General features: G+C 47.6%; 1 protein-coding gene across 1 annotated transcript in view; it reads left to right on the top strand.

The window, feature by feature from the left end:
• LOC148430805 (integrin alpha-L-like) overlaps positions 1-27128 on the top strand; it is a gene marked incomplete at its 5' end in the record, with an annotated part of 58692 nt that overhangs the window by 18558 nt on the left and 13006 nt on the right. Inside the window, 5 exons of the mRNA XM_088466469.1 lie at positions 632-712; positions 13526-13598; positions 17052-17153; positions 18849-18926; positions 19005-19085. Of these exons, the coding sequence (XP_088322595.1) occupies positions 632-712; positions 13526-13598; positions 17052-17153; positions 18849-18926; positions 19005-19085 (415 nt within the window). The remainder of the gene's footprint in view (positions 1-631; positions 713-13525; positions 13599-17051; positions 17154-18848; positions 18927-19004; positions 19086-27128) is intronic.

The raw sequence follows: 27128 nt of genomic DNA, 5'->3' as shown, positions 1-27128 counted from the left end.
CTTGTACTGTGACATGTATGAGGATTTGATGACTCGTACTGTACCGTATATGAGGAATAGAAGACTCGTACTGTGACATGTATGAGGATTTGATGACTCGTACTGTACCGTATATGAGGAATAGAAGACTTGTACTATGACGTGTATGAGGAATAGAACACTCGTACTGTACCGTATATGAGGAATAGAACCCTCGTACTGTACCGTATATGAGGAATAGGAGACTCGTACTGTGACGTGTATGAGGAATAGAACACTCGTACTGTACCGTATATGAGGAAAAGGAGACTCGTACTGTACCGTATATGAGGAATAGGAGACTCGTACTGTGACGTGTATTAGGATTAGGAGACTCGTACTGTGACGTGTATTAGGAATAGGAGACTTGTACTGTACCGTATATGAGGAATAGGAGACTCGTACTGTACCGTATATGAGGAATAGGAGACTCGTACTGTGACGTGTATTAGGAATAGGAGACTTGTACTGTGACGTGTATTAGGAATAGGAGACTTGTACTGTACCGTATATGAGGAATAGGAGACTCATACTGTGACTTGTATTAGGAATAGGAGAATATAATTAGTATTGTTCTCCTCTCTGTAACATTAATATTATGTTTTCTTGACAGTGATAACGATGGAAATGAAACCTCGAATGTGGCAGCAAAAAACATCCCTGTTCTGTACCCTATACATGTCATTGCTAAGAGGTTTGTATATACAGTGTACAGCTGTGGCCAAACGTTATGAGAATGGCACAAGTATTTGTATCACAAAGATTGCTGCTTCAGTGTTATTAGACCTTTTTCTCAGATGTTACTATGGTATACTAAGGTAACATTACAGGCATTACATAAGTGTCAGATGTTACTATGGTATACTGAGGTAACATTACAGCATTACATTAATGTCAGATGTTACTATGGTATACTGAGGTAACATTACATAAATATCAGATGTTACTATGGTATACTGAGGTAACATTACAGCATGACATAAGTGTCAGATGTTACTATGGTATACTGAGGTAACATTACAGCATTACATAAGTGTCAGATGTTACTATGGTATACTGAGGTATGTCAGATGTTACTATGGTATACTGAGGTAACATTACAGCATTACATTAATGTCAGATGTTACTATGGTATACTGAGGTAACATTACAGCATTACATTAATGTCAGATGTTACTATGGTATACTAAGGTAACATTACAGCATGACATAAGTGTCAGATGTTACTATGGTATACTGAGGTAACATTACAGCATTACATAAGTGTCAGATGTTACTGTGGTATACTGAGGTAACATTACAGCATTACATTAATGTCAGATGTTACTATGGTATACTGAGGTAACATTACAGCATTACATAAGTGTCAGATGTTACTATGGTATACTGAGGTATGTCAGATGTTACTATGGTATACTGAGGTAACATTACAGCATTACATTAATGTCAGATGTTACTATGGTATACTGAGGTAACATTACAGCATTACATTAATGTCAGATGTTACTATGGTATACTAAGGTAACATTACAGCATGACATAAGTGTCAGATGTTACTATGGTATACTGAGGTAACATTACAGCATTACATAAGTGTCAGATGTTACTGTGGTATACTGAGGTAACATTACAGCATTACATTAATGTCAGATGTTACTATGGTATACTGAGGTAACATTACAGCATTACATTAATGTCAGATGTTACTATGGTATGTAATGCTGTAATGTTACCTCAGTATACCATAGTAACATCTGACATTAATGTAATGCTGTAATGTTACCTCAGTATACCATAGTAACATCTGACATACCTCAGTATACCATAGTAACATCTGACACTTATGTAATGCTGTAATGTTACCTCAGTATACCATAGTAACATCTGACACTTATGTCATGCTGTAATATTACGTCAGTATACCATAGTAACATCTGACACTTATGTAATGCTGTAATGTTACCTCAGTATAAGTGTCAGATGTTACTATGGTATACTGACGTAATATTACAGCATGACATAAGTGTCAGATGTTACTATGGTATACTGAGGTAACATTACAGCATTACATAAGTGTCAGATGTTACTATGGTATACTGAGGTATGTCAGATGTTACTATGGTATACTGAGGTAACATTACAGCATTACATTAATGTCAGATGTTACTATGGTATACTGAGGTAACATTACAGCATTACATAAGTGTCAGAGGCTTTTATTGACAATTACATTAAGTTTATGCAGTCAATATTTGCAGTGTTGACCCTTCTTTTTCAAGACCTCTGCAATTCGCCCTGGCAGCTGTTAATCACCTTCTGGGCCACATACTGACTGATGGCCGCCCATTCTTGCTTAATCAATGCTTGGAGTTTGTCAGAATTTGTGGGTTTATGTTTGTACACCCGCCTCTTGAGGATTGACCACAAGTTCTCAATTGGATTAAGGTCTGGGGAGTTTCCTGGCCATGGACCCAACATTTAGATGTTTTGTTCTCGGAGCCACTTAGTTACCACTTTTGCCCTATGGCAATGTGCTCCATCATGCTGGAAAAGGCATTGTTCCTCACCAAACTGTTCTTGGATGGTTGGGAGAAGTTGCTCTTGGAGGATGTTTTGGTACCATTCTTTATTCATGGGAGTAAATGGTCTCAGGATGATTTACTGTTGGCATGGCACAGGTCGAAGACTTTTGGAGGATGGCCTGGTGCCATGAAGGGCAGCAAAGAAGCCACTACTCTCCAGGGAAACCATCAGGGACAGACTGATATTCTGCAAAAGGTACAGGGATTGGACTGCTGAGTACTAGGGTAGAGTTATATTCTCTGGTAAATCCCCTTTCAGATTGTTTGGGGCATCTGGGAAAACGCTTGTCCGGAGAAGGAAAGGTGAGCGCTACAATCAGTCCTGTGCTATGCCAACAGTAACGCATCCTGAGACCATTCATGTGTGGGGTTACTTCTCAGCCAAGGGAGTGGGCTCACTCACAATATTGCCTAGGAACTGTGGAGCGCTAGTCAAAATCAGGTGACCACAATGTATAGTACAATATTTATTAAAACTCCAATAAAAAAGTAATGAGAATGTGCATACCGGTATATAAACACAGGACATAATAGATCACAAGTATCAAATAACAATATCAGAGAATACGTGGATGTAGGAGCACATGAGAACACACAGAGATGAAATACGGAACTCCTAAGTCCCTCTCCTATACTGTGTCCACACTCCTGGCCCTAGAATGGATCCACTCTCTGTATAGAATCCTCTGGTCCCAGAGGTGAGTCCCTCTCCTATACTGTGTCCACACTCCTGGCCCTAGAATGGCTCCACTCTCTGTATAGAATCATTCTGGTCCCAGAGGTGAGTCCCTCTCCTATACTGTGTCCACACTCCTGGCCCTAGAATGGCTCCACTCTCTGTATAGAATCATTCTGGTCCCAGAGGTGAGTCCCTCTCCTATACTGTGTCCACACTCCTGGCCCTAGAATGGCTCCACTCTCTGTATAGAATCCTCTGGTCCCAGAGGTGAGTGCCTCCACAGGGATAAATTCCCACAAAGCAGCAATGGCGGATAAAACTGCACGTAGGACGGGGTGCATACAGTCACCTGTAATTCTGTTGATCACTCCCAGATATCCCAAATGTATATATCTATATTTTCTACTTCAGGGTCCATAGGGTATCCACAGGATACCTTGGGGTATAGGTGTGATGTCAGTCGCCGGGCACCATAGAGTTAAGCTTTTCAGCCTCCCAGGATGCACTAGGGTCCCCCTCCTATACCCCGCCCCCGAGCCAAGGCACCTCAGTTTAGTTTGGTGCCCGGCCGGAGTCGGGTGCACCTGTCGGAGTGGGGGCTAGAAGAGCCCCTGAAGCTTTCTTCTATGCAGCTGTGGCTGCACATCTGGATGTACAGCATGGACAGTCAGTCCTGACGTCCATGCTGTCCTCCCTACACCCCCGCCGGTACCAGAACGCCGGTACCGATCCGGGGATGCTGGTGAGCATCTGGGGTCACAGCTAGCGGTGACTCCAGATGTTCCGGACCATGGCCGGATTCAAGGGGGACAAAGGTAAGCAGCGGGGTCCCGCGGTGGGTCCCCGCTGGTAACATGGTCCTAAGTCCCCAGGCAGGGGGCTCCCTGGGGACTGGCTGCTGCGTGGAGCCAGGTACTGAACCTGTGCTTTCCACTACCCCCTGGGACAGCGGACCGCAGCAGAGCGGTAGCGCTGCGGCATCCCAGGGGTTAAATGCATGCCAGGGGAGCGCGCCTTCCCTGTCTCACAGCCGGCGCCTCCCCCGCTGCACACAGCCCTCTCTGCACGCTGCCGACTGGTCCTGTGGCAGCGCTCCTCCCCCAGGCCAGCCTCCTCTCTGCTCCTCGGCGGCCATCTTCTTCTGGACGCATGGTGAACGCTGCTGGAAGCGCTGGACGGAAGCATCGTGGTCTGGGTCCCCCCGCATGCCTCTCCTCCGCTGTGGTCAGGTCTGTGTATGCAGCGCTGTGTCCTACCAGGCCCTGTGTCTGCGTAGTTGAGTGATCAGCGCTGTTAGTGCAGGGATTGATTTTCTTTGCATTGTATGTGACTGTGCTAGCGCTGCTGCCTGTACTTTCCATTTCTGACTGTCAGCTTTATTACTGTCCCTGTTCTTTCTGCTATGCCCTTGCGGTGCGGTGCTGCAGGGGTGGTCTCTCACCTATTTACTATATAATTGGTGAGAGGGGTCACATACTTGGTGCCATCATGTCTGAAAGTGATTTTCCTCTCCAGCTACAGTGTACTACGTGTAAAGTACCGTTAGCGGAGGGGGAGGGTAGCGCGGAGGGCCTTTGCTGGCAGTGTTTGTCCATGGCGCGGCCGCTAACGGTTACAGCACCGGTACAGGAGCCGCCCTGGGCTTGTTTCGCTCAGGCGCTTACAGCCTTAGTGGGCCAGTTAGCTCCGCAGCCCGCGTTTACACCGATGGGTTTGTCCCAGCAGTCAGTGGTGTCGTCACCCATGCAGGGTTTCCCACGACAATTGGTGGTACCCCACAGTCTCCCTATTTCCCCGCTCCCGGTTTCTCAGGAGCCAGCGTGGGTTAACTCACTGACGAGTTCTGTGCAGCACTTGTCGGATGTGTTGCAAGGGGAGTCTGTGATGCGGCCGCATAAACGGCCAGTGGCGTCTCTGTCGGCTCCTTATGAGGATGACGAGGGGACGTCTGATGATCGGGAGATTCTGGATCCTTACGATCAGGAACCTCTCCATACTAAGGACGCTGATGCAAAGTCCAAGGTATATATTCCTGGACTTATTCGGGTGGTCCGCACAGCCTTGGTGATTGAGGACGAAGTTCCCCCAGCGGCTAAATCTAAGTATGCCTTTTTCAAAGATGTGAAGGGCGATGCCACAGTCTTTCCTCTTTCGGGTCAGTTAGTGGACCATTTAGAGGAGGCGTGGAAACAGCCTGGCAAAAGATACCAGCCGCAGAGACGCCTGGCGGTGGCTTATCCGTTCGCGGATAATTATTTTGCAAAGTGGGAATCTCCTCCACAGGTGGATTCTCACGTGACCCGTCTTGTCCGTAGTGCCACATTGCCGATGCCATCCATGTCCTCCCTTAAGGATGCTACGGACCGCAAGGTGGAGATCTGCCTGAAGTCCGCTTATTCCCTTGCGGGGGGGGCAGCACAGCCGGCTATGGCCATTTGCTGGGTTGCCAGAGCGATGGAGCGCTGGGTGGATTCATTAGAGGCTTCTTTTGATTCCGACTGTCCGGCCGAACAGGCAGAGTTGATTGGTAATCTCCGTGATTCGGCCACTTATATCAACGAGGCGGCCCTAGTCATTAGTACTCTGGTGTCTAGAATTTCTTCAGCAGCGGTGGCTGCTCGTCGCACCTTGTGGCTGCGATCCTGGAAGGCGGACGCAGATTCCAAAAAGGGTCTGGAGGCGTTGCCGTTTACCGGAGAAGTTCTCTTCGGTCCGGATCTGGATAAGATTGTGGCCACGCTGGCGGCAGCCAAATCGGCTTGTCTCCCGTCGGCCGCTGCTCCTTCTGGTTCTGGACCATCATCCTTTCGGTCATCTAGGGCCCAGGGCAGGCCCAAACCACAGTCGTTTCCTCTACAGGCTGGCCCTAAGAAATCGGCCAAGCCCCAGAAGCAGGCATGGAGTACCAGACGTCCGTCCCCCAAGCCAGATGACAAGCCTGCGGCCTGACGGTCCAGGCCCCCTTTGGGGGATCCCAGGGTGGGAGGCCGCCTGCTGCAGTTCGCCCAGTGTTAGTCGGCCACTACGACAGACACTTGGGTTCTCGAGGTAGTCTCCCACGGGTACGCCCTCTCCTTCCGGCACAGACCCCCGGCGCGATTCTTCACCATGGGTCTACCATCAGACCGGAACAAGGCTATGGAGCTGCGGAAGGTATTGCACACTATGCTCCAGGCTGGAGTTATAGTGCCTGTTCCATTCTCCCAGACGGGCCAGGGTTTCTATTCAAATCTTTTTTTGGTACAGAAACCCAATGGGTTGTATCGTCCGATTCTCAACCTCAAAGCACTCAACAAGTCTTTGCGGGTTCCGAAGTTTCGGATGGAGACCCTACGATCCATCATTCTGACACTGGAACCTGGGGACTACATGGTGTCATTGGACATACAGGACGCTTACCTGCATGTCCCTATTCTTTTGCGCCATCAACAGTTCCTCAGGTTTGCAATCCGCAGCGACCACTTCCAGTTTCGGGCGTTACCTTTTGGCCTGGCGACAGCACCACGTGTTTTCACCAAGGTGATGGCGGTCATGGCGGCTTCTCTGCGGCTGCAGGGAGTCCGCATGTTGCCGTATTTGGACGACCTGTTATAGGTGGCAGGATCTCCAGAGCTCCTGTTACGCCACTTGGACCTGACCATTGCACTGCTGCAACGGCACGGCTGGCTAATCAACTGGCAGAAGTCCACTCTAATCCCGTCTCGGAGGATTCTGCATCTTGGAGCCTTATTGGACTCGGGACAGCAAAGGATCTTCGTGACGGAGGACAAGATCTCTGCCTTACAGTCAAGGGTGCGCAGTTATCTGCACAGCCGCCGGGTGTCCCTACACTCGGCGATGAGGTTACTGGGCTCCATGGTGTCGGTGTTCGACATGGTGGAATTCGCCCAGTTTCACTCCAGACCTCTGCAGCACCTGATCCTGTCCAAGTGGAACGGGCTGCCTCAGTCTCTGAAGTCCCAGATGATTGTGATCACCCCGGAGGTTCACCTGTCCCTTGCTTGGTGGTTACAGACGACTCACCTCAACAAGGGACGTCCGTTCTGGGTTCCAAATTGGGTCCTGTTGACAACGGACGCCAGTCTTCGGGGCTGGGGAGCAGTTTCGGGTCCACACTTGTTCCAGGGCAGGTGGACGCCGACAGAAGCGGAGCTTCCAATAAATATCTTGGAACTCCGTGCGGTCTTCAATGCTCTCCTGCAGGCACATCGGTTTCTCCAGGGTCTCCCGGTGCAGGTCCAGTCGGACAACGCTACCACCGTGGCCTACATAAACAGGCAAGGAGGAACTCGCAGTCGGGCGGCTCTCGTAGAGGTCTCTCGGATCCTGGTTTGGGCGGAGCGCAATCTTCGGGCCATATCTGCGGTCTTCATCCCGGGAGTGCTAAATTGGGAGGCGGACTTTCTAAGTCGCCAGGACGCTCATCCGGGGGAATGGTCCCTGCACCCGGACGTTTTTCAACTGCTGGTGGACAGGTGGGGTCTTCCAGAGATCGACCTCATGGCGTCCCGGCACAACAACAAGTTGCCGGTGTACGGGTCTCGCACAAGAGACGAAGGGGCGTCTCTGGTGGATGCTCTGTCCATCCGGTGGACGTTCCGGTTCGCATACCTGTTCCCTCCGGTCTCCCTTCTTCCATGGATAATCCGGAAATTCAAACAATAAGGAGGGACGCTCCTGTTAATAGCTCCCGCGTGGCCCAGACGGCACTGGTTCTCAGACCTTCAGGGTCTGTCCGTGGACAGTCCTCTGCGGTTGCCGCTACGACCGGACCTTCTGTCTCAGGGTCCTTGTCTTCACCCGGACCTGACTCAGCTGTCTTTGACGGCGTGGCTGTTGAGACGGCCATGCTGAGGTCCCGGGGGTTTTCCAGCTCTGTGGTGCGTTCCATGTTGCCAGCTCGGAAACCGTCTTCCACGAGGATATACCATCGCGTGTGGCATACGTTCTTCCAGTGGTGTCGACCGAGAGGTTATGCACCGCGGGAGTTTCGTCTGTCTCGGATTCTCGCCTTCCTGCAAGCGGGACTAGATCATGGGCTTCGCCTTGCTTCTTTGAAGGTACAGGTTTCGGCCCTATCTGTCTGGTTTCACCGTAGGATTGCTACAATCCCGGATGTGCGCACCTTTATGCAAGGTGTTCTCCGCATTCAGCCGCCCTTTGTTCCACCTGTGGTGCCTTGGGATTTGGCTGTGGTCCTGAGGGCTCTCCAAGGACCGCCGTTTGAACCACTGGGCTCAGTGGATCTTAAATGGCTAACAGCTAAGACTGTTTTCCTTCTGGCTATTGCTTCGGCCAGATGTGTTTCTGATTTAGGGGCTCTTTCTTGTAAACCCCCTTTCTTGGTTTTTCATAGGAACAGGGCAGTGCTCCGCACTCGGCCCGAGTTTCTTCCCAAAGTTGTTTCCCAGTTTCATGTTAACGAGGAAATCGTTGTTCCGGCCTTTAACTCACCGGGTCTTTCCGTGGGTGAGGCCTCTTTGGATGTTGTGTGGGCCTTAAGGACTTATGTTGACCGCACTTCTTCGTTTAGGAAGTCGGACGCTTTGTTTGTCCTCTATGGCTTCCGTAAAAAGGGTTGGCCTGCTTCAAAGCAAACTTTGGCAGCCTGGATCCGTATGGCTATTTCTGAAGCTTATCTTCATGAAGGCCTACCGGTTCCACCTTCTCTGAAGGCTCATTCCACTAGGTCTGTGGGTCCTTCGTGGGCAGCTCGACGTGGTGCCTCTGCAGTCCAGATCAGCAAGGCTGCTACGTGGTCTTCTGTCCATACCTTCGTGAGGTATTACAGGTTTGACACCTTCGCCTCTCAGTATGCTTCCTTCGGGCGGCGGATTCTCCTTTCTGCACAGGAGCATCCCCACCTTTAAAGGATACTGCTTTGGGACATCCCCAAGGTATCCTGTGGATACCCTATGGACCCTGAAGTAGAAAATATGAGATATGGTAAGAACTTACCCTTGTTATCTCTATTTCTACGAAGTCCATAGGGTTCCACAGGACTCCCGCCCTGTCGCACCTGTGCTGCAGATGGGCTTTGCTCTGGTCACCGGTTTTCTATCTCCCTCTGGTGAGAATGTGATTCTTGTATGTGTCCAGATCTTTTTTTCTCTCTCTTCCTTCTCCTCCTCCGGCCTATGGCTTGATAACTAACTGAGGTGCCTTGGCTCGGGGGCGGGGTATAGGAGGGGAACCCTAGTGCATCCTGGGAGGCTGAAAAGCTTAACTCTATAGTGCCCGGCGACTGACGTCACACCTATACCCCAAGGTATCCTGTGGAACCCTATGGACTTCGTAGAAATAGAGATAACAAGGGTAAGTTCTTACCATATCTCATATTTTTCTCTACCATCTGATTATAAAAGGTCAGAACTCTTTGTGAAGTTTTTCTAGTTACCCCAATCAACATGGGAAGTGGGTGGGATGCGAGAGATCTGCCTACACTTTTGGGGGTGGGGGGAGATCCAGCAACTTTTGGAAGAGTAGGCAAGTGTGTGTGTGTGTGTGTGTGTGTGTGTGTGTGTGTGTGTGTGTGTGTGTGTGTGTGTGTCCACAACTAGACTTGTCAGCCAGTGTTTGAGAGCTTCTCTACTCCTCCATACCATTAATGATCAATGTCCTGGAAAGGAGACAAAACTAACACCCAAATGTAATACAGTCACAGAACAGGGAAACTCAGCCAATGTAATACAGTCACAGAACAGAGGAAACTCAGCCAATGTAATACAGTCACAGAACAGGGAAACTCAGCCAATGAAATACAGTCACAGAACATGGAGACTCAGCCAGTGTAATACAGTCACAGAACATGGAAACTCAGCCAATGTAATAAAGTCACAGAACATGGAAACTCAGCCAATGTAATACAGTCACAGAACAGAGGAAATTCATCCAATGTAATACAGTCACAGAACATGGAAACTCAGCCAATGTAATACAGTCACAGAACAGAGGAAATTCATCCAATGTAATACAGTCACAGAACATGGAAACTCAGCCAATGTAATACAGTCACAGAACATGGAAACTCAGCCAATGTAATACAGTCACAGAACATGGAATCTCAGCCAATGTAATACAGTCACAGAACAGGGAAACTCAGCCAAAATAATACAGTCACAGAACATGGAAACTCAGCCAATATAATACAGTCACAGAACAGAGGAAACTCAGCCAATGTAATACAGTCACAGAACAGGGAAACTCAGCCAATGTAATACAGTCACAGAACATGGAAACTCAGCCAATGTAATAAAGTCACAGAACATGGAAACTCAGCCAATGTAATACAGTCACAGAACATGGAAACTCAGCCAATGTAATAAAGTCACAGAACATGGAAACTCAGCCAATGTAATACAGTCACAGAACAGGGAAACTCAGCCAATATAATACAGTCACAGAACATGGAAACTCAGCCAATGTAATAAAGTCACAGAACATGGACACTCAGCCAATGTAATAAAGTCACAGAACATGGAAACTCAGCCAATGTAATACAGTCACAGAACATGGACACTCAGCCAATGTAATAAAGTCACAGAACATGGAAACTCAGCCAATGCAATACAGTCACAGAACATGGACACTCAGCCAATGTAATACAGTCACAGAACAGGGAAACTCAGCCAATGTAATACAGTCACAGAACAGGGAAACTCAGCTAATGTAATAAAGTCACAGAACATGGAAACTCAGCCAATGTAATATAGTCACAGAACATGGAAACTCAGCTAATGTAATAAAGTCACAGAACATGGAAACTCAGCCAATGTAATAAAGTCACAGAACATGGAAACTCAGCCAATGTAATACAGTCACAGAACAGGGAAACTCAGCCAATGTAATACAGTCACAGAACATGGAAACTCAGCCAATGTAATACAGTCACAGAACAGGGAAACTCAGCCAATGTAATACAGTCACAGAACAGAGGAAACTCAGCCAATGTAATACAGTCACAGAACAGGGAAACTCAGCCAATGTAATACAGTCACAGAACATGGAAACTCAGCCAATGTAATAAAGTCACAGAACATGGAAACTCAGCCAATGTAATACAGTCACAGAACATGGAAACTCAACCAAAGTAATACAGTCACAGAACAGGGAAACTCAGCCAATGTAATACAGTCACAGAACATGGAAACTCAGCCAATGTAATAAAGTCACAGAACATGGAAACTCAGCTAATGTAATACAGTCACAGAACAGGGAAACTCAGCTAATGTAATACAGTCACAGAACAGGGAAACTCAGCCAATGTAATACAGTCACAGAACAGGGAAACTCAGCCAATGTAATACAGTCACAGAACATGGAAACTCAGGCAATGTATTACAGTCACAGAACAGGGACACTCAGCTAATGTAATACAGTCACAGAACATGGACACTCACCCAATGTAATACAGTCACAGAACATGGAATCTCACCCAATGTAATACAGTCACAGAACATTGTTAAATCGTCAGTAAACCTTTTACTATAATCCTTCCTATAAACCTGTAAGATTCACCTGCCTATAAACCTCTAAGACAAAACCTGCCTATAAACCTCTAAACACAACGCTAATTGCGTACGCAGTATGACTGCAAATAAAGACAGGAGTGGAAATCTGTGGTTCCAACGCACAAGTATTATTCAGGTAAAAGTACAGTCAGTTACACGCAATCTATACATACACAAGTGAGGCGTAAACAGGCAATAATACAGACCAAGTTCGGTTATACATACGCTGCGCCTCTGGACCCAGAGATAGACTTCTGACTATATATCCTCAGTTCACCCAAAATTCAGCATGAACTGGCAAACCAGTGTTTGGACACATGTATTTATTCCCCCCCAGACTGAAACAGGACAAAGGGGAAACTTCCTGCTGATCTCATTGGTTCCCAGAGGAGGAGCATATGTAACGACACATTTAACAGGTTGTTTCAAATAGACTTTCCCTGCCTCTAACAGCCGGAGTCTTTCTGGTAACGCCTCCTGTAACATTCCATCAACTAAAACATTTTGTTGCTTATAAGTTCTGCGATCCGTAACTTGAGTTTGCATGATGCGATCTCTCCACCGATAACACCGGGATTCTGTAAAAAGCGTACGCATCAGAACGAGACCAAACATACCTTGCTTATCATGTATAATACCTTAGATATCAAAAAACCTCTATTTCTTAGCATTTAAACTAACTTAACCAACTTGAATCATACATTTTGATGCTTATGGAACCTTATGTGCGAATATGTAGTGTGTGGGTATTCGGGGTTTGATATAAGGACGCTAGTTATTAATGGGTGAGATTTAAGTGCATAATCTCTCATACACGAAGTGAACATCCAGCAGTGTGGATGGCTGAGGGTTGTAATTCTACATGCCCTCTGTCAGCAGGCCCCCACCTGCTGTGTTCAAAGGAAAACAAAACCTCTTTTGTTCTCACAGACTCTTGTGTGAAGTGCAAATGTATTATCACCTCAAACTGTGGGATTTGGAGCCATCTTGTCTAGGATTCAGGCAAATCCAATTGTGTAGATATTATATTACAATTGCCACAACTATACTTTATCTGCATCCCGGGATTCCCAATTTGTATGTAAAAATACCCATTGTCTCTTCTTATTTACTTCTACTTAGAAAGCTGGTTTTTCCCGTTGCCCTTGGTAGGTTAACAAAAACATTGCCATCTGTTCTTAGCTCCTGGGTTATAACTTGAATTAATGCTGACCACACAAAATGGTGTCTTGCGATCTCATTTCCAAAATGGAGTCTTGCGGCCATTCGCAAGATGGCGTCGCTGCGATTAAATTTTAAACTGAACTTGTCTCACTCAATTATTCAACTTCAACAACATGGACACTCAGCCAATGTAATACAGTCACAGAACAGGGAAACTCAGCCAATGTAATACAGTCACAGAACATGTCGCATGTTTTTCAGACTCAAAAAACTCTCATCCAGATGTTTCCTGTATTGAAAATACAACACGATCAGTGTATTAGTGTCAGAGTTTTACTGTTAAACTCTCACCCTATTACATTTGGCCACCAAAGTCAGACTCTGATATACAATATAAAGATGGGCGAGCGCTCCTGTGAATTAAAAATAACGTGTCCCATCATTATGGGCGTATTGAGGCAACATGTATGAGGACAGATCTGTGGATATGTGTGTGTATATGTATATATTATATATAATGATGTATATGATCTATGTATATTATCTAATGTATCTCTTCCATCTCCACACAGTCTAGAGACATCAACAAAATATGTTGAATTCATCAACCAAGAAGAGAAGAGAGAATTATCCCACGTTTACCAGGTGCCCCCATACATAACACTGTCACTGTGATATCCCTTCCCCCATCTCATCACTACGTACCCCCAGCCTGTGTCACACTCATTACTGTCCCCTCACCTCCCCCGTGTCACACTCATTACTGTCCCCTCACATCCCCCCTGTGTCACACTCATTACTGTCCCCTCACATCCCCCGTGTCACACTCATTACTGTCCCCTCACATCCCCCGTGTCACACTCATTACTGTCCCCTCACATCCCCGTGTCACACTCATTACTGTCCCCTCACATCCCCCGTGTCACACTCATTACTGTCCCCTCACATCCCCGTGTCACACTCATTACTGTCCCCTCACATCCCCCGTGTCACACTCATTACTGTCCCCTCACATCCCCCCTGTGTCACACTCATTACTGTCCCCTCACATCCCCCGTGTCACACTCATTACTGTCCCCTCACATCCCCCGTGTCACACTCATTACTGTCCCCTCACATCCCCTATGTCACACTCATTACTGTCCCCTCACATCCCCCTGTGTCACACTCATTACTGTCCCCTCACATCCCCCTGTGTCACACTCATTACTGTCCCCTCACATCCCCCTGTGTCACACTCATTACTGTCCCCTCACATCCCCCCTGTGTCACACTCATTACTGTCCCCTCACATCCCCCGTGTCACACTCATTACTGTCCCCTCACACCCCCCGTGTCACACTCATTACTGTCCCCTCACATCCCCCGTGTCACACTCATTACTGTCCCCTCACATCCCCCCTGTGTCACACTCATTACTGTCCCCTCACATCCCCCGTGTCACACTCATTACTGTCCCCTCACATCCCCCGTGTCACACTCATTACTGTCCCCTCACATCCCCTATGTCACACTCATTACTGTCCCCTCACATCCCCCTGTGTCACACTCATTACTGTCCCCTCACATCCCCCTGTGTCACACTCATTACTGTCCCCTCACATCCCCCTGTGTCACACTCATTCCTGTCCCCTCACATCCCCCCTGTGTCACACTCATTACTGTCCCCTCCCCTGTGTCACACTCATTACTGTCCCCTCACATCCCCCGTGTCACACTCATTACTGTCCCCTCACATCCCCCCTGTGTCACACTCATTACTGTCCCCTCCCCTGTGTCACACTCATTACTGTCCCCTCACATCCCCCGTGTCACACTCATTACTGTCCCCTCACATCCCCCCTGTGTCACACTCATTACTGTCCCCTCACATCCCCCGTGTCACACTCATTACTGTCCCCTCACATCCCCCGTGTCACACTCATTACTGTCCCCTCACATCCCCCGTGTCACACTCATTACTGTCCCCTCACATCCCCCGTGTCACAGTCATTACTGTCCCCTCACCTCCCCCGTGTCACAGTCATTACTGTCCCCTCACCTCCCCCGTGTCACAGTCATTACTGTCCCCTCACATCCCCCGTGTCACACTCATTACTGTCCCCTCACATCCCCCGTGTCACACTCATTACTGTCCCCTCACCTCCCCCGTGTCACACTCATTACTGTCCCCTCACATCCCCCGTGTCACACTCATTACTGTCCCCTCACATCCCCCGTGTCACACTCATTACTGTCCCCTCACATCCCCTGTGTCACACTCATTACTGTCCCCTCACATCCCCCGTGTCACACTCATTACTGTCCCCTCACATCCCCCCTGTGTCACACTCATTACTGTCCCCTCACATCCCCCGTGTCACACTCATTACTGTCCCCTCACATCCCCCGTGTCACACTCATTACTGTCCCCTCACATCCCCTATGTCACACTCATTACTGTCCCCTCACATCCCCCTGTGTCACACTCATTACTGTCCCCTCACATCCCCCTGTGTCACACTCATTACTGTCCCCTCACATCCCCCTGTGTCACACTCATTACTGTCCCCTCACATCCCCCCTGTGTCACACTCATTACTGTCCCCTCCCCTGTGTCACACTCATTACTGTCCCCTCACATCCCCCGTGTCACACTCATTACTGTCCCCTCACATCCCCTGTGTCACACTCATTACTGTCCCCTCCCCTGTGTCACACTCATTACTGTCCCCTCACATCCCCCGTGTCACACTCATTACTGTCCCCTCACATCCCCCCTGTGTCACACTCATTACTGTCCCCTCACATCCCCCGTGTCACACTCATTACTGTCCCCTCACATCCCCCGTGTCACACTCATTACTGTCCCCTCACATCCCCGTGTCACACTCATTACTGTCCCCTCACATCCCCCTGTGTCACACTCATTACTGTCCCCTCACATCCCCCGTGTCAGTCATTACTGTCCCCTCACATCCCCCGTGTCACACTCATTACTGTCCCCTCACATCCCCCGTGTCACACTCATTACTGTCCCCTCACCTCCCCCGTGTCACACTCATTACTGTCCCCTCACATCCCCCGTGTCACACTCATTACTGTCCCCTCACATCCCCGTGTCACACTCATTACTGTCCCCTCACATCCCCCGTGTCACACTCATTACTGTCCCCTCACATCCCCCGTGTCACACTCATTACTGACCCCTCACATCCCCCGTGTCACACTCATTACTGTCCCCTCACATCCCCCGTGTCACACTCATTACTGTCCCCTCACATCCCCCGTGTCACAGTCATTACTGTCCCCTCACCTCCCCCGTGTCACACTCATTACTGTCCCCTCACATCCCCCGTGTCACACTCATTACTGTCCCCTCACATCCCCCGTGTCACAGTCATTACTGTCCCCTCACATCCCCCGTGTCACACTCATTACTGTCCCCTCACATCCCCCGTGTCACACTCATTACTGTCCCCTCACATCCCCCGTGTCACCCTCATTACTGTCCCCTCACATCCCCTGTGTCACAGTCATTACTGTCCCCTCACATCCCCCGTGTCACACTCATTACTGTCCCCTCACCTCCCCCGTGTCACACTCATTACTGTCCCCTCACATCCCCCGTGTCACACTCATTACTGTCCCCTCACATCCCCGTGTCACACTCATTACTGTCCCCTCACATCCCCCCGTGTCACACTCATTACTGTCCCCTCACATCCCCCGTGTCACACTCATTACTGTCCCCTCACATCCCCCGTGTCACACTCATTACTGTCCCCTCACATCCCCCGTGTCACAGTCATTACTGTCCCCTCACCTCCCCCGTGTCACACTCATTACTGTCCCCTCACATCCCCCGTGTCACACTCATTACTGTCCCCTCACATCCCCCTGTGTCACACTCATTACTGTCCCCTCACCTCCCCCGTGTCACACTCATTACTGTCCCCTCACATCCCCCTGTGTCACACTCATTACTGTCCTGAATGTGGCAATGACATCACTGTGTTCCAGCTTCCACACCTGCCACATTCAGGCCACGCATCGCCCCCATGTCAGTCTCACATGGCGTCACCTTGTCCTGGTAATACTTACCCTCTGCCTTTCCAGATCCAGAACCTGGGCACAAGCTTTATCCCGGCACAGATCACCATTACGGTAATGATCCCGGTGACATTGGGGCTGCTCTGGGAATACAACATGACAAATCAGGTAAAAGTGCTGCTCTCATATCTGTGTGTTGTGCATGTAGACTGCGGCATATTGATGTATATGTGGATTGGGACGTGCCACTGTAGACGTGACGTTGGGTCGCGTGGACGTGGGTGGGGGCGCTTCGTTGTGGACATGGGTTGCGACACATCGACGTGGATGTGGATTGGGATGCGTCACTGTGGACTTGTGTTGGGACACATGAATGTGGGTGGGGGCACATCGTTGTAGACATGGGTGGGGATGCATCATCATGGACATGGGTTGGGGAGCGTGGAAGTGGGTTGGGGAGCGTGGAAGTGGGTTGGGGAGTGTGGATGTGGGTTGGAGTGCATCGTAGAGGACGTGTATTGGTACACGTCGTAATGGACATGGTTTGAAGCATGGACGTGGGTGGGGGCACGTCGTTATAGACATGGGTTGGGATGCATCATCATGGACATGGTTTGGGGAGCTTGGATTTGGGTTGGGGTGCATCGTTGAGGTTATGTATTGGTACGCATCGTAATGGATATGGGTTGGGTCATTGTGGATGTGGGTTGGGACGTGTGATCGCGGATATGAGTTGGGACGTGTGATTGCGGATGTGAGTTGGGACGTGTCGTTGTGGGTTGGGACGCATCTTTGTGGATGTGAGTTTGAATGTGTCATCGTGGATGTGGGTTGGGACGTGTGATTGCGGATGTGAGTTGGAATGCGTCATCGCGGATGTGGGTTGGGACGCATCGTTGTGGATGTGCGTTGGGACGCGTCGGGAATGTGGGTTGGGACTGGTCATAGCGGATGTGGGTTTGGACGCATACGTCATTGTGGACGTAGTTTGGGATGCACCATTGGGCATAGATTGTCTTGGATATGGATAGTGATATAGTTGGGTATTAGGCAGTAATAGTGTCATGGTAGGCAGGAGAATAATTCAGTTATTGCTCTATACCAGTCATGTAATCTATATGTAACGCCAAAAATATGATCACAGTATAAACACCAAGTGTCTCTATAATCAGAGGGGGGGGGCGCCTGTAATCAGAGGGGGGGGCGCGTCTGTAATCAGAGGAGGGGCGCGTCTGTAATCAGAGGAGGGGCGCGTCTGTAATCAGAGGGGGGGGCGCATCTGTAATCAGAGGGGGAAATTTTTTTTTGGGTGGTAACAGTGTTGCAATTCAATTGTTCAGGGAGCCCAATAGGTATCGCGTTCCTCACGCCCAATTAGGAAATAATCCGTGTATAATGGCTAAACGTGTCTAAAGTCCTGGTTAGGGCGCCCTAACCATGGGTTTATCGCACATTTTTGTGCGCACCCTCCTGAGAGGCCGAGCAGAAATCCCGGAGCCAGCGGCTATCACGCCTGAACGGAGCAACAAGTGAATTACTCAGTGAAGCGTCGTATGGAAATAGCCGCCTTATAAACAACTTAACCGCGCCCAGAGACCCCTCACTTAATCTGTGCTCTGTACAGGGTCCTCTCTGTCCTCCATCTCTTCTACATGACGTCCTCGCCCCCTGTATGGGCTTAGCGTGGAGAGAAAGGAAGAGACAGGACCACCCTGGGTGCTGCCCATTACCCTTTATTAAGTGAGAAATAATAGCTAGAAATAATAATGTGAAAGTGGGCTCCGGAGCGTGCGCAGTGCTGAAAACACGCAGGATACGCTCCGCAAACACAGCGCTCTGTCTGTAACCGGTCTGTCTTCTCAGGGACTAGGCGTCAGCTGCGCTGGTCTGGAGATTCCTATTGGCTCTCACGGATACAGTGAAGGAGCACAGACAAACAAGGTATGCTGTGATTGGTTAGGAGGGTGATGTTATACAGTGGGTGACGTTTGAGGTGACACATTGTGATTCCATCCACAGACATGGCAATGTACTATGGAGAGACAGAGCTCAATGGCCATAAGTATCATAGGACAGCTAATACCAACTCAGGCCTGGAAGGTAATGTCTGACCTTACTAGTCTTTGCTATAGCCCTACTCCTGAGTCTGTATATGGGAGACTGCGCTGAGTAATGTGATATGTGACACCTGTATATCCGTGTGCTCCTGAGTCTGTATATGGAGACTGTGCTGAGTAATGTGATATGTGACACCTGTATATCTGTGTGCTCCTGAGTCTGTATATAGGAGACTGCGCTGAGTAATGTGATATGTGACACCTGTATATCTGTGTGCTCCTGAGTCTGTATATGGGAGACTGTGCTGAGTAATGTGATATGTGACACCTGTATATCTGTGTGCTCCTGAGTCTGTATATGGGAGACTGTGCTGAGTAATGTGATATGTGACACCTGTATATCGGTGTGCTCCTGAGTCTGTATATGGGAGACTGCGCTGAGTAATGTGATATGTGACACCTGTATATCTGTGTGCTCCTGAGTCTGTATATAGGAGACTGCGCTGAGTAATGTGATATGTGACACCTGTATATCTGTGTGCTCCTGAGTCTGTATATAGGAGACTGTGCTGAGTAATGTGATATGTGACACCTGTATATCTGTGTGCTCCTGAGTCTGTATATGGGAGACTGTGCTGAGTAATGTGATATGTGACACCTGTATATATCTGTGCTCCTGAGTCTGTATATGGGAGACTGTGCTGAGTAATGTGATATGTGACACCTGTATATCTGTGTGCTCCTGAGTCTGTATATAGGAGACTGTGCTGAGTAATGTGATATGTGACACCTGTATATCTGTGTGCTCCTGAGTCTGTATATGGGAGACTGCGCTGAGTAATGTGATATGTGACACCTGTATATCTGTGTGCTCCTGAGTCTGTATATAGGAGACTGCGCTGAGTAATGTGATATGTGACACCTGTATATCTGTGTGCTCCTGAGTCTGTATATGGGAGACAGCGCTGAGTAATGTGATATGTGACTCCTGTATATCTGTGTGCTCCTGAGTCTGTATATAGGAGACTGCGCTGAGTAATGTGATATGTGACACCTGTATATCTGTATATAGGAGACTGCGCTGAGTAATGTGATATGTGACACCTGTATATCTGTGTGCTCCTGAGTCTGTATATAGGAGACTGTGCTGAGTAATGTGATATGTGACTCCTGTATATCTGTGTGCTCCTGAGTCTGTATATGGGAGACTGCGCTGAGTAATGTGATATGTGACTCCTGTATATCTGTGTGCTCCTGAGTCTGTATATAGGAGACTGCGCTGAGTAATGTGATATGTGACACCTGTATATCTGTGTGCTCCTGAGTCTGTATATGGAGACTGCGCTGAGTAATGTGATATGTGACACCTGTATATCTGTGTGCTCCTGAGTCTGTATATGGGAGACTGCGCTGAGTAATGTGATATGTGACACCTGTATATCTGTGTGCTCCTGAGTCTGTATATGGGAGACTGCGCTGAGTAATGTGATATGTGAGACCTGTATATATGTGTGCTCCTGAGTCTGTATATGGAGACTGCGCTGAGTAATATGATATGTGACACCTGTATATCTGTGTGCTCCTGAGTCTGTATATGGGAGAATGCGCTGAGTAATGTGATATGTGACATCTGTATATCTGTGTGCTCCTGAGTCTGTATATGGGAGACTGCGCTGAGTAATGTGATATGTGAGACCTGTATATCTGTGTGCTCCTGAGTCTGTATATGGGAGACTGTGCTGAGTAATGTGATATGTGACACCTGTATATCTGTGTGCTCCTGAGTCTGTATATGGGAGACTGTGCTGAGTAATGTGATATGTGACACCTGTATATCTGTGTGCTCCTGAGTCTGTATATGGGAGACAGCGCTGAGTAATGTGATATGTGACTCCTGTATATCTGTGTGCTCCTGAGTCTGTATATAGGAGACTGCGCTGAGTAATGTGATATGTGACACCTGTATATCTGTATATAGGAGACTGCGCTGAGTAATGTGATATGTGACACCTGTATATCTGTGTGCTCCTGAGTCTGTATATAGGAGACTGTGCTGAGTAATGTGATATGTGACTCCTGTATATCTGTGTGCTCCTGAGTCTGTATATGGGAGACTGCGCTGAGTAATGTGATATGTGACTCCTGTATATCTGTGTGCTCCTGAGTCTGTATATAGGAGACTGCGCTGAGTAATGTGATATGTGACACCTGTATATCTGTGTGCTCCTGAGTCTGTATATGGAGACTGCGCTGAGTAATGTGATATGTGACACCTGTATATCTGTGTGCTCCTGAGTCTGTATATGGGAGACTGCGCTGAGTAATGTGATATGTGACACCTGTATATCTGTGTGCTCCTGAGTCTGTATATGGGAGACTGCGCTGAGTAATGTGATATGTGAGACCTGTATATATGTGTGCTCCTGAGTCTGTATATGGAGACTACGCTGAGTAATATGATATGTGACACCTGTATATCTGTGTGCTCCTGAGTCTGTATATGGGAGAATGCGCTGAGTAATGTGATATGTGACATCTGTATATCTGTGTGCTCCTGAGTCTGTATATGGGAGACTGCGCTGAGTAATGTGATATGTGAGACCTGTATATCTGTGTGCTCCTGAGTCTGTATATGGGAGACTGCGCTGAGTAATGTGATATGTGAGACCTGTATATATGTGTGCTCCTGAGTCTGTATATGGAGACTGCGCTGAGTAATATGATATGTGACACCTGTATATCTGTGTGCTCCTGAGTCTGTATATGGGAGAATGCGCTGAGTAATGTGATATGTGACATCTGTATATCTGTGTGCTCCTGAGTCTGTATATGGAGACTGCGCTGAGTAATGTGATATGTGACACCTGTATATCTGGGTGCTCCTGAGTCTGTATATGGAGACTGCGCTGAGTAATGTGATATGTGACACCTGTATATCTGTGTGCTCCTGAGTCTGTATATGGGAGACTGCGCTGAGTAATGTGATATGTGACACCTGTATATCTGTGCGCTCCTGAGTCTGTATATGGGAGACTGCGCTGAGTAATGTGATATGTGACACCTGTATATCTGTGTGCTCCTGAGTCTGTATATAGGAGACTGTGCTGAGTAATGTGATATGTGACACCTGTATATCTGTGTGCTCCTGAGTCTGTATATGGGAGACTGCGCTGAGTAATGTGATATGTGACACCTGTATATCTGTGTGCTCCTGAGTCTGTATATGGGAGACTGTGCTGAGTAATGTGATATGTGACACCTGTATATCTGTGTGCTCCTGAGTCTGTATATGGGAGACTGTGCTGAGTAATGTGATATGTGACACCTGTATATCTGTGTGCTCCTGAGTCTGTATATGGAGACTGCGCTGAGTAATGTGATATGTGACTCCTGTATATCTGTGTGCTCCTGAGTCTGTATATGGGAGACTGCGCTGAGTAATGTGATATGTGACACCTGTATATCTGTGTGCTCCTGAGTCTGTATATGGGAGACTGCGCTGAGTAATGTGATATGTGACACCTGTATATCTGTGTGCTCCTGAGTCTGTATATGGGAGACTGTGCTGAGTAATGTGATATGTGACACCTGTATATCTGTGTGCTCCTGAGTCTGTATATGGGAGACTGTGCTGAGTAATGTGATATGTGACACCTGTATATCGGTGTGCTCCTGAGTCTGTATATGGGAGACTGCGCTGAGTAATGTGATATGTGACACCTGTATATCTGTGTGCTCCTGAGTCTGTATATAGGAGACTGCGCTGAGTAATGTGATATGTGACACCTGTATATCTGTGTGCTCCTGAGTCTGTATATGGGAGACTGTGCTGAGTAATGTGATATGTGACACCTGTATATATCTGTGCTCCTGAGTCTGTATATGGGAGACTGTGCTGAGTAATGTGATATGTGACACCTGTATATCTGTGTGCTCCTGAGTCTGTATATAGGAGACTGTGCTGAGTAATGTGATATGTGACACCTGTATATCTGTGTGCTCCTGAGTCTGTATATGGGAGACTGCGCTGAGTAATGTGATATGTGACACCTGTATATCTGTGTGCTCCTGAGTCTGTATATAGGAGACTGCGCTGAGTAATGTGATATGTGACACCTGTATATCTGTGTGCTCCTGAGTCTGTATATGGGAGACAGCGCTGAGTAATGTGATATGTGACTCCTGTATATCTGTGTGCTCCTGAGTCTGTATATAGGAGACTGCGCTGAGTAATGTGATATGTGACACCTGTATATCTGTATATAGGAGACTGCGCTGAGTAATGTGATATGTGACACCTGTATATCTGTGTGCTCCTGAGTCTGTATATAGGAGACTGTGCTGAGTAATGTGATATGTGACTCCTGTATATCTGTGTGCTCCTGAGTCTGTATATGGGAGACTGCGCTGAGTAATGTGATATGTGACTCCTGTATATCTGTGTGCTCCTGAGTCTGTATATAGGAGACTGCGCTGAGTAATGTGATATGTGACACCTGTATATCTGTGTGCTCCTGAGTCTGTATATGGAGACTGCGCTGAGTAATGTGATATGTGACACCTGTATATCTGTGTGCTCCTGAGTCTGTATATGGGAGACTGCGCTGAGTAATGTGATATGTGACACCTGTATATCTGTGTGCTCCTGAGTCTGTATATGGGAGACTGCGCTGAGTAATGTGATATGTGAGACCTGTATATATGTGTGCTCCTGAGTCTGTATATGGAGACTGCGCTGAGTAATATGATATGTGACACCTGTATATCTGTGTGCTCCTGAGTCTGTATATGGGAGAATGCGCTGAGTAATGTGATATGTGACATCTGTATATCTGTGTGCTCCTGAGTCTGTATATGGGAGACTGCGCTGAGTAATGTGATATGTGAGACCTGTATATCTGTGTGCTCCTGAGTCTGTATATGGGAGACTGTGCTGAGTAATGTGATATGTGACACCTGTATATCTGTGTGCTCCTGAGTCTGTATATGGGAGACTGTGCTGAGTAATGTGATATGTGACACCTGTATATCTGTGTGCTCCTGAGTCTGTATATGGGAGACAGCGCTGAGTAATGTGATATGTGACTCCTGTATATCTGTGTGCTCCTGAGTCTGTATATAGGAGACTGCGCTGAGTAATGTGATATGTGACACCTGTATATCTGTATATAGGAGACTGCGCTGAGTAATGTGATATGTGACACCTGTATATCTGTGTGCTCCTGAGTCTGTATATAGGAGACTGTGCTGAGTAATGTGATATGTGACTCCTGTATATCTGTGTGCTCCTGAGTCTGTATATGGGAGACTGCGCTGAGTAATGTGATATGTGACTCCTGTATATCTGTGTGCTCCTGAGTCTGTATATAGGAGACTGCGCTGAGTAATGTGATATGTGACACCTGTATATCTGTGTGCTCCTGAGTCTGTATATGGAGACTGCGCTGAGTAATGTGATATGTGACACCTGTATATCTGTGTGCTCCTGAGTCTGTATATGGGAGACTGCGCTGAGTAATGTGATATGTGACACCTGTATATCTGTGTGCTCCTGAGTCTGTATATGGGAGACTGCGCTGAGTAATGTGATATGTGAGACCTGTATATATGTGTGCTCCTGAGTCTGTATATGGAGACTACGCTGAGTAATATGATATGTGACACCTGTATATCTGTGTGCTCCTGAGTCTGTATATGGGAGAATGCGCTGAGTAATGTGATATGTGACATCTGTATATCTGTGTGCTCCTGAGTCTGTATATGGGAGACTGCGCTGAGTAATGTGATATGTGAGACCTGTATATCTGTGTGCTCCTGAGTCTGTATATGGGAGACTGCGCTGAGTAATGTGATATGTGAGACCTGTATATATGTGTGCTCCTGAGTCTGTATATGGAGACTGCGCTGAGTAATATGATATGTGACACCTGTATATCTGTGTGCTCCTGAGTCTGTATATGGGAGAATGCGCTGAGTAATGTGATATGTGACATCTGTATATCTGTGTGCTCCTGAGTCTGTATATGGAGACTGCGCTGAGTAATGTGATATGTGACACCTGTATATCTGGGTGCTCCTGAGTCTGTATATGGAGACTGCGCTGAGTAATGTGATATGTGACACCTGTATATCTGTGTGCTCCTGAGTCTGTATATGGGAGACTGCGCTGAGTAATGTGATATGTGACACCTGTATATCTGTGCGCTCCTGAGTCTGTATATGGGAGACTGCGCTGAGTAATGTGATATGTGACACCTGTATATCTGTGTGCTCCTGAGTCTGTATATAGGAGACTGTGCTGAGTAATGTGATATGTGACACCTGTATATCTGTGTGCTCCTGAGTCTGTATATGGGAGACTGCGCTGAGTAATGTGATATGTGACACCTGTATATCTGTGTGCTCCTGAGTCTGTATATGGGAGACTGTGCTGAGTAATGTGATATGTGACACCTGTATATCTGTGTGCTCCTGAGTCTGTATATGGGAGACTGTGCTGAGTAATGTGATATGTGACACCTGTATATCTGTGTGCTCCTGAGTCTGTATATGGAGACTGCGCTGAGTAATGTGATATGTGACTCCTGTATATCTGTGTGCTCCTGAGTCTGTATATGGGAGACTGCGCTGAGTAATGTGATATGTGACACCTGTATATCTGTGTGCTCCTGAGTCTGTATATGGGAGACTGCGCTGAGTAATGTGATATGTGACACCTGTATATCTGTGTGCTCCTGAGTCTGTATATAGGAGACTGCGCTGAGTAATGTGATATGTGACACCTGTATATCTGTGTGCTCCTGAGTCTGTATATGGGAGACTGCGCTGAGTAATGTGATATGTGACACCTGTATATCTGTGTGCTCCTGAGTCTGTATATGGGAGACTGTGCTGAGTAATGTGATGTGTGACACCTGTATATCTGTGTGCTCCTGAGTCTGTATATGGGAGACTGCGCTGAGTAATGTGATATGTGACACCTGTATATCTGTGTGCTCCTGAGTCTGTATATGGAGACTGCGCTGAGTAATGTGATATGTGACACCTGTATATCTGTGTGCTCCTGAGTCTGTATATGGAAGACTGTGCTGAGTAATGTGATATGTGTGTACCCCACACGGCACATATAGTAATAGCACAGGTCATGGGAGCATACGCCATATACTGTACCCCACACGGCACATATAGTAATAGCACAAGTCATGGGAGCATACGCCATATACTGTACCCCACACGGCACATATAGTAATAGCACAGGTCATGGGAGCATACGCCATATACTGTACCCCACACGGCACATATAGTAATAGCACAGGTCATGGGAGCATACGCCATATACTATAAACCCACACGGCACATATAGTAATAGCACAGGTCATGGGAGCATACGCCATATACTGTACCCCACACGGCATATATAGTAATAGCACAGGTCATGGGAGCATACGCCATATACTATAAACCCACACGGCACATATAGTAATAGCACAGGTCATGGGAGCATACGCCATATACTGTACCCCACACGGCATATATAGTAATAGCACAGGTCATGGGAGCATACGCCATATACTATAAACCCACACGGCACATATAGTAATAGCACAGGTCATGGGAGCATACGCCATATACTGTACCCCACACGGCACATATAGTAATAGCACAGGTCATGGGAGCATACGCCATATACTGTACCCCACATGGCACATATATTAATAGCACAGGTCATGGGAGCATATGCCATATACTGTACCCCACACGGCACATATAGTAATAGCACAGGTCATGGGAGCATACGCCATATACTGTACCCCACACGGCACATATAGTAATAGCACAGGTCATGGGAGCATACGCCATATACTATAAACCCACACGGCACATATAGTAATAGCACAGGTCATGGGAGCATACGCCATATACTATAAACCCACACGGCACATATAGTAATAGCACAGGTCATGGGAGCATACGCCATATACTGTACCCCACACGGCACATATAGTAATAGCACAGGTCATGGGAGCATACGCCATATACTGTACCCCACACGGCACATATAGTAATAGCACAGGTCATGGGAGCA

Source organism: Taudactylus pleione, unplaced genomic scaffold (assembly GCF_031769625.1).
Source record: "Taudactylus pleione unplaced genomic scaffold, aTauple2 ptg003161l, whole genome shotgun sequence".
NCBI classification, from domain to species: domain Eukaryota; kingdom Metazoa; phylum Chordata; class Amphibia; order Anura; family Myobatrachidae; genus Taudactylus; species Taudactylus pleione.
The sequence above is the reverse complement of the archived record's forward strand: the minus strand, read 5'-3'. Positions and strand labels throughout refer to the sequence as shown.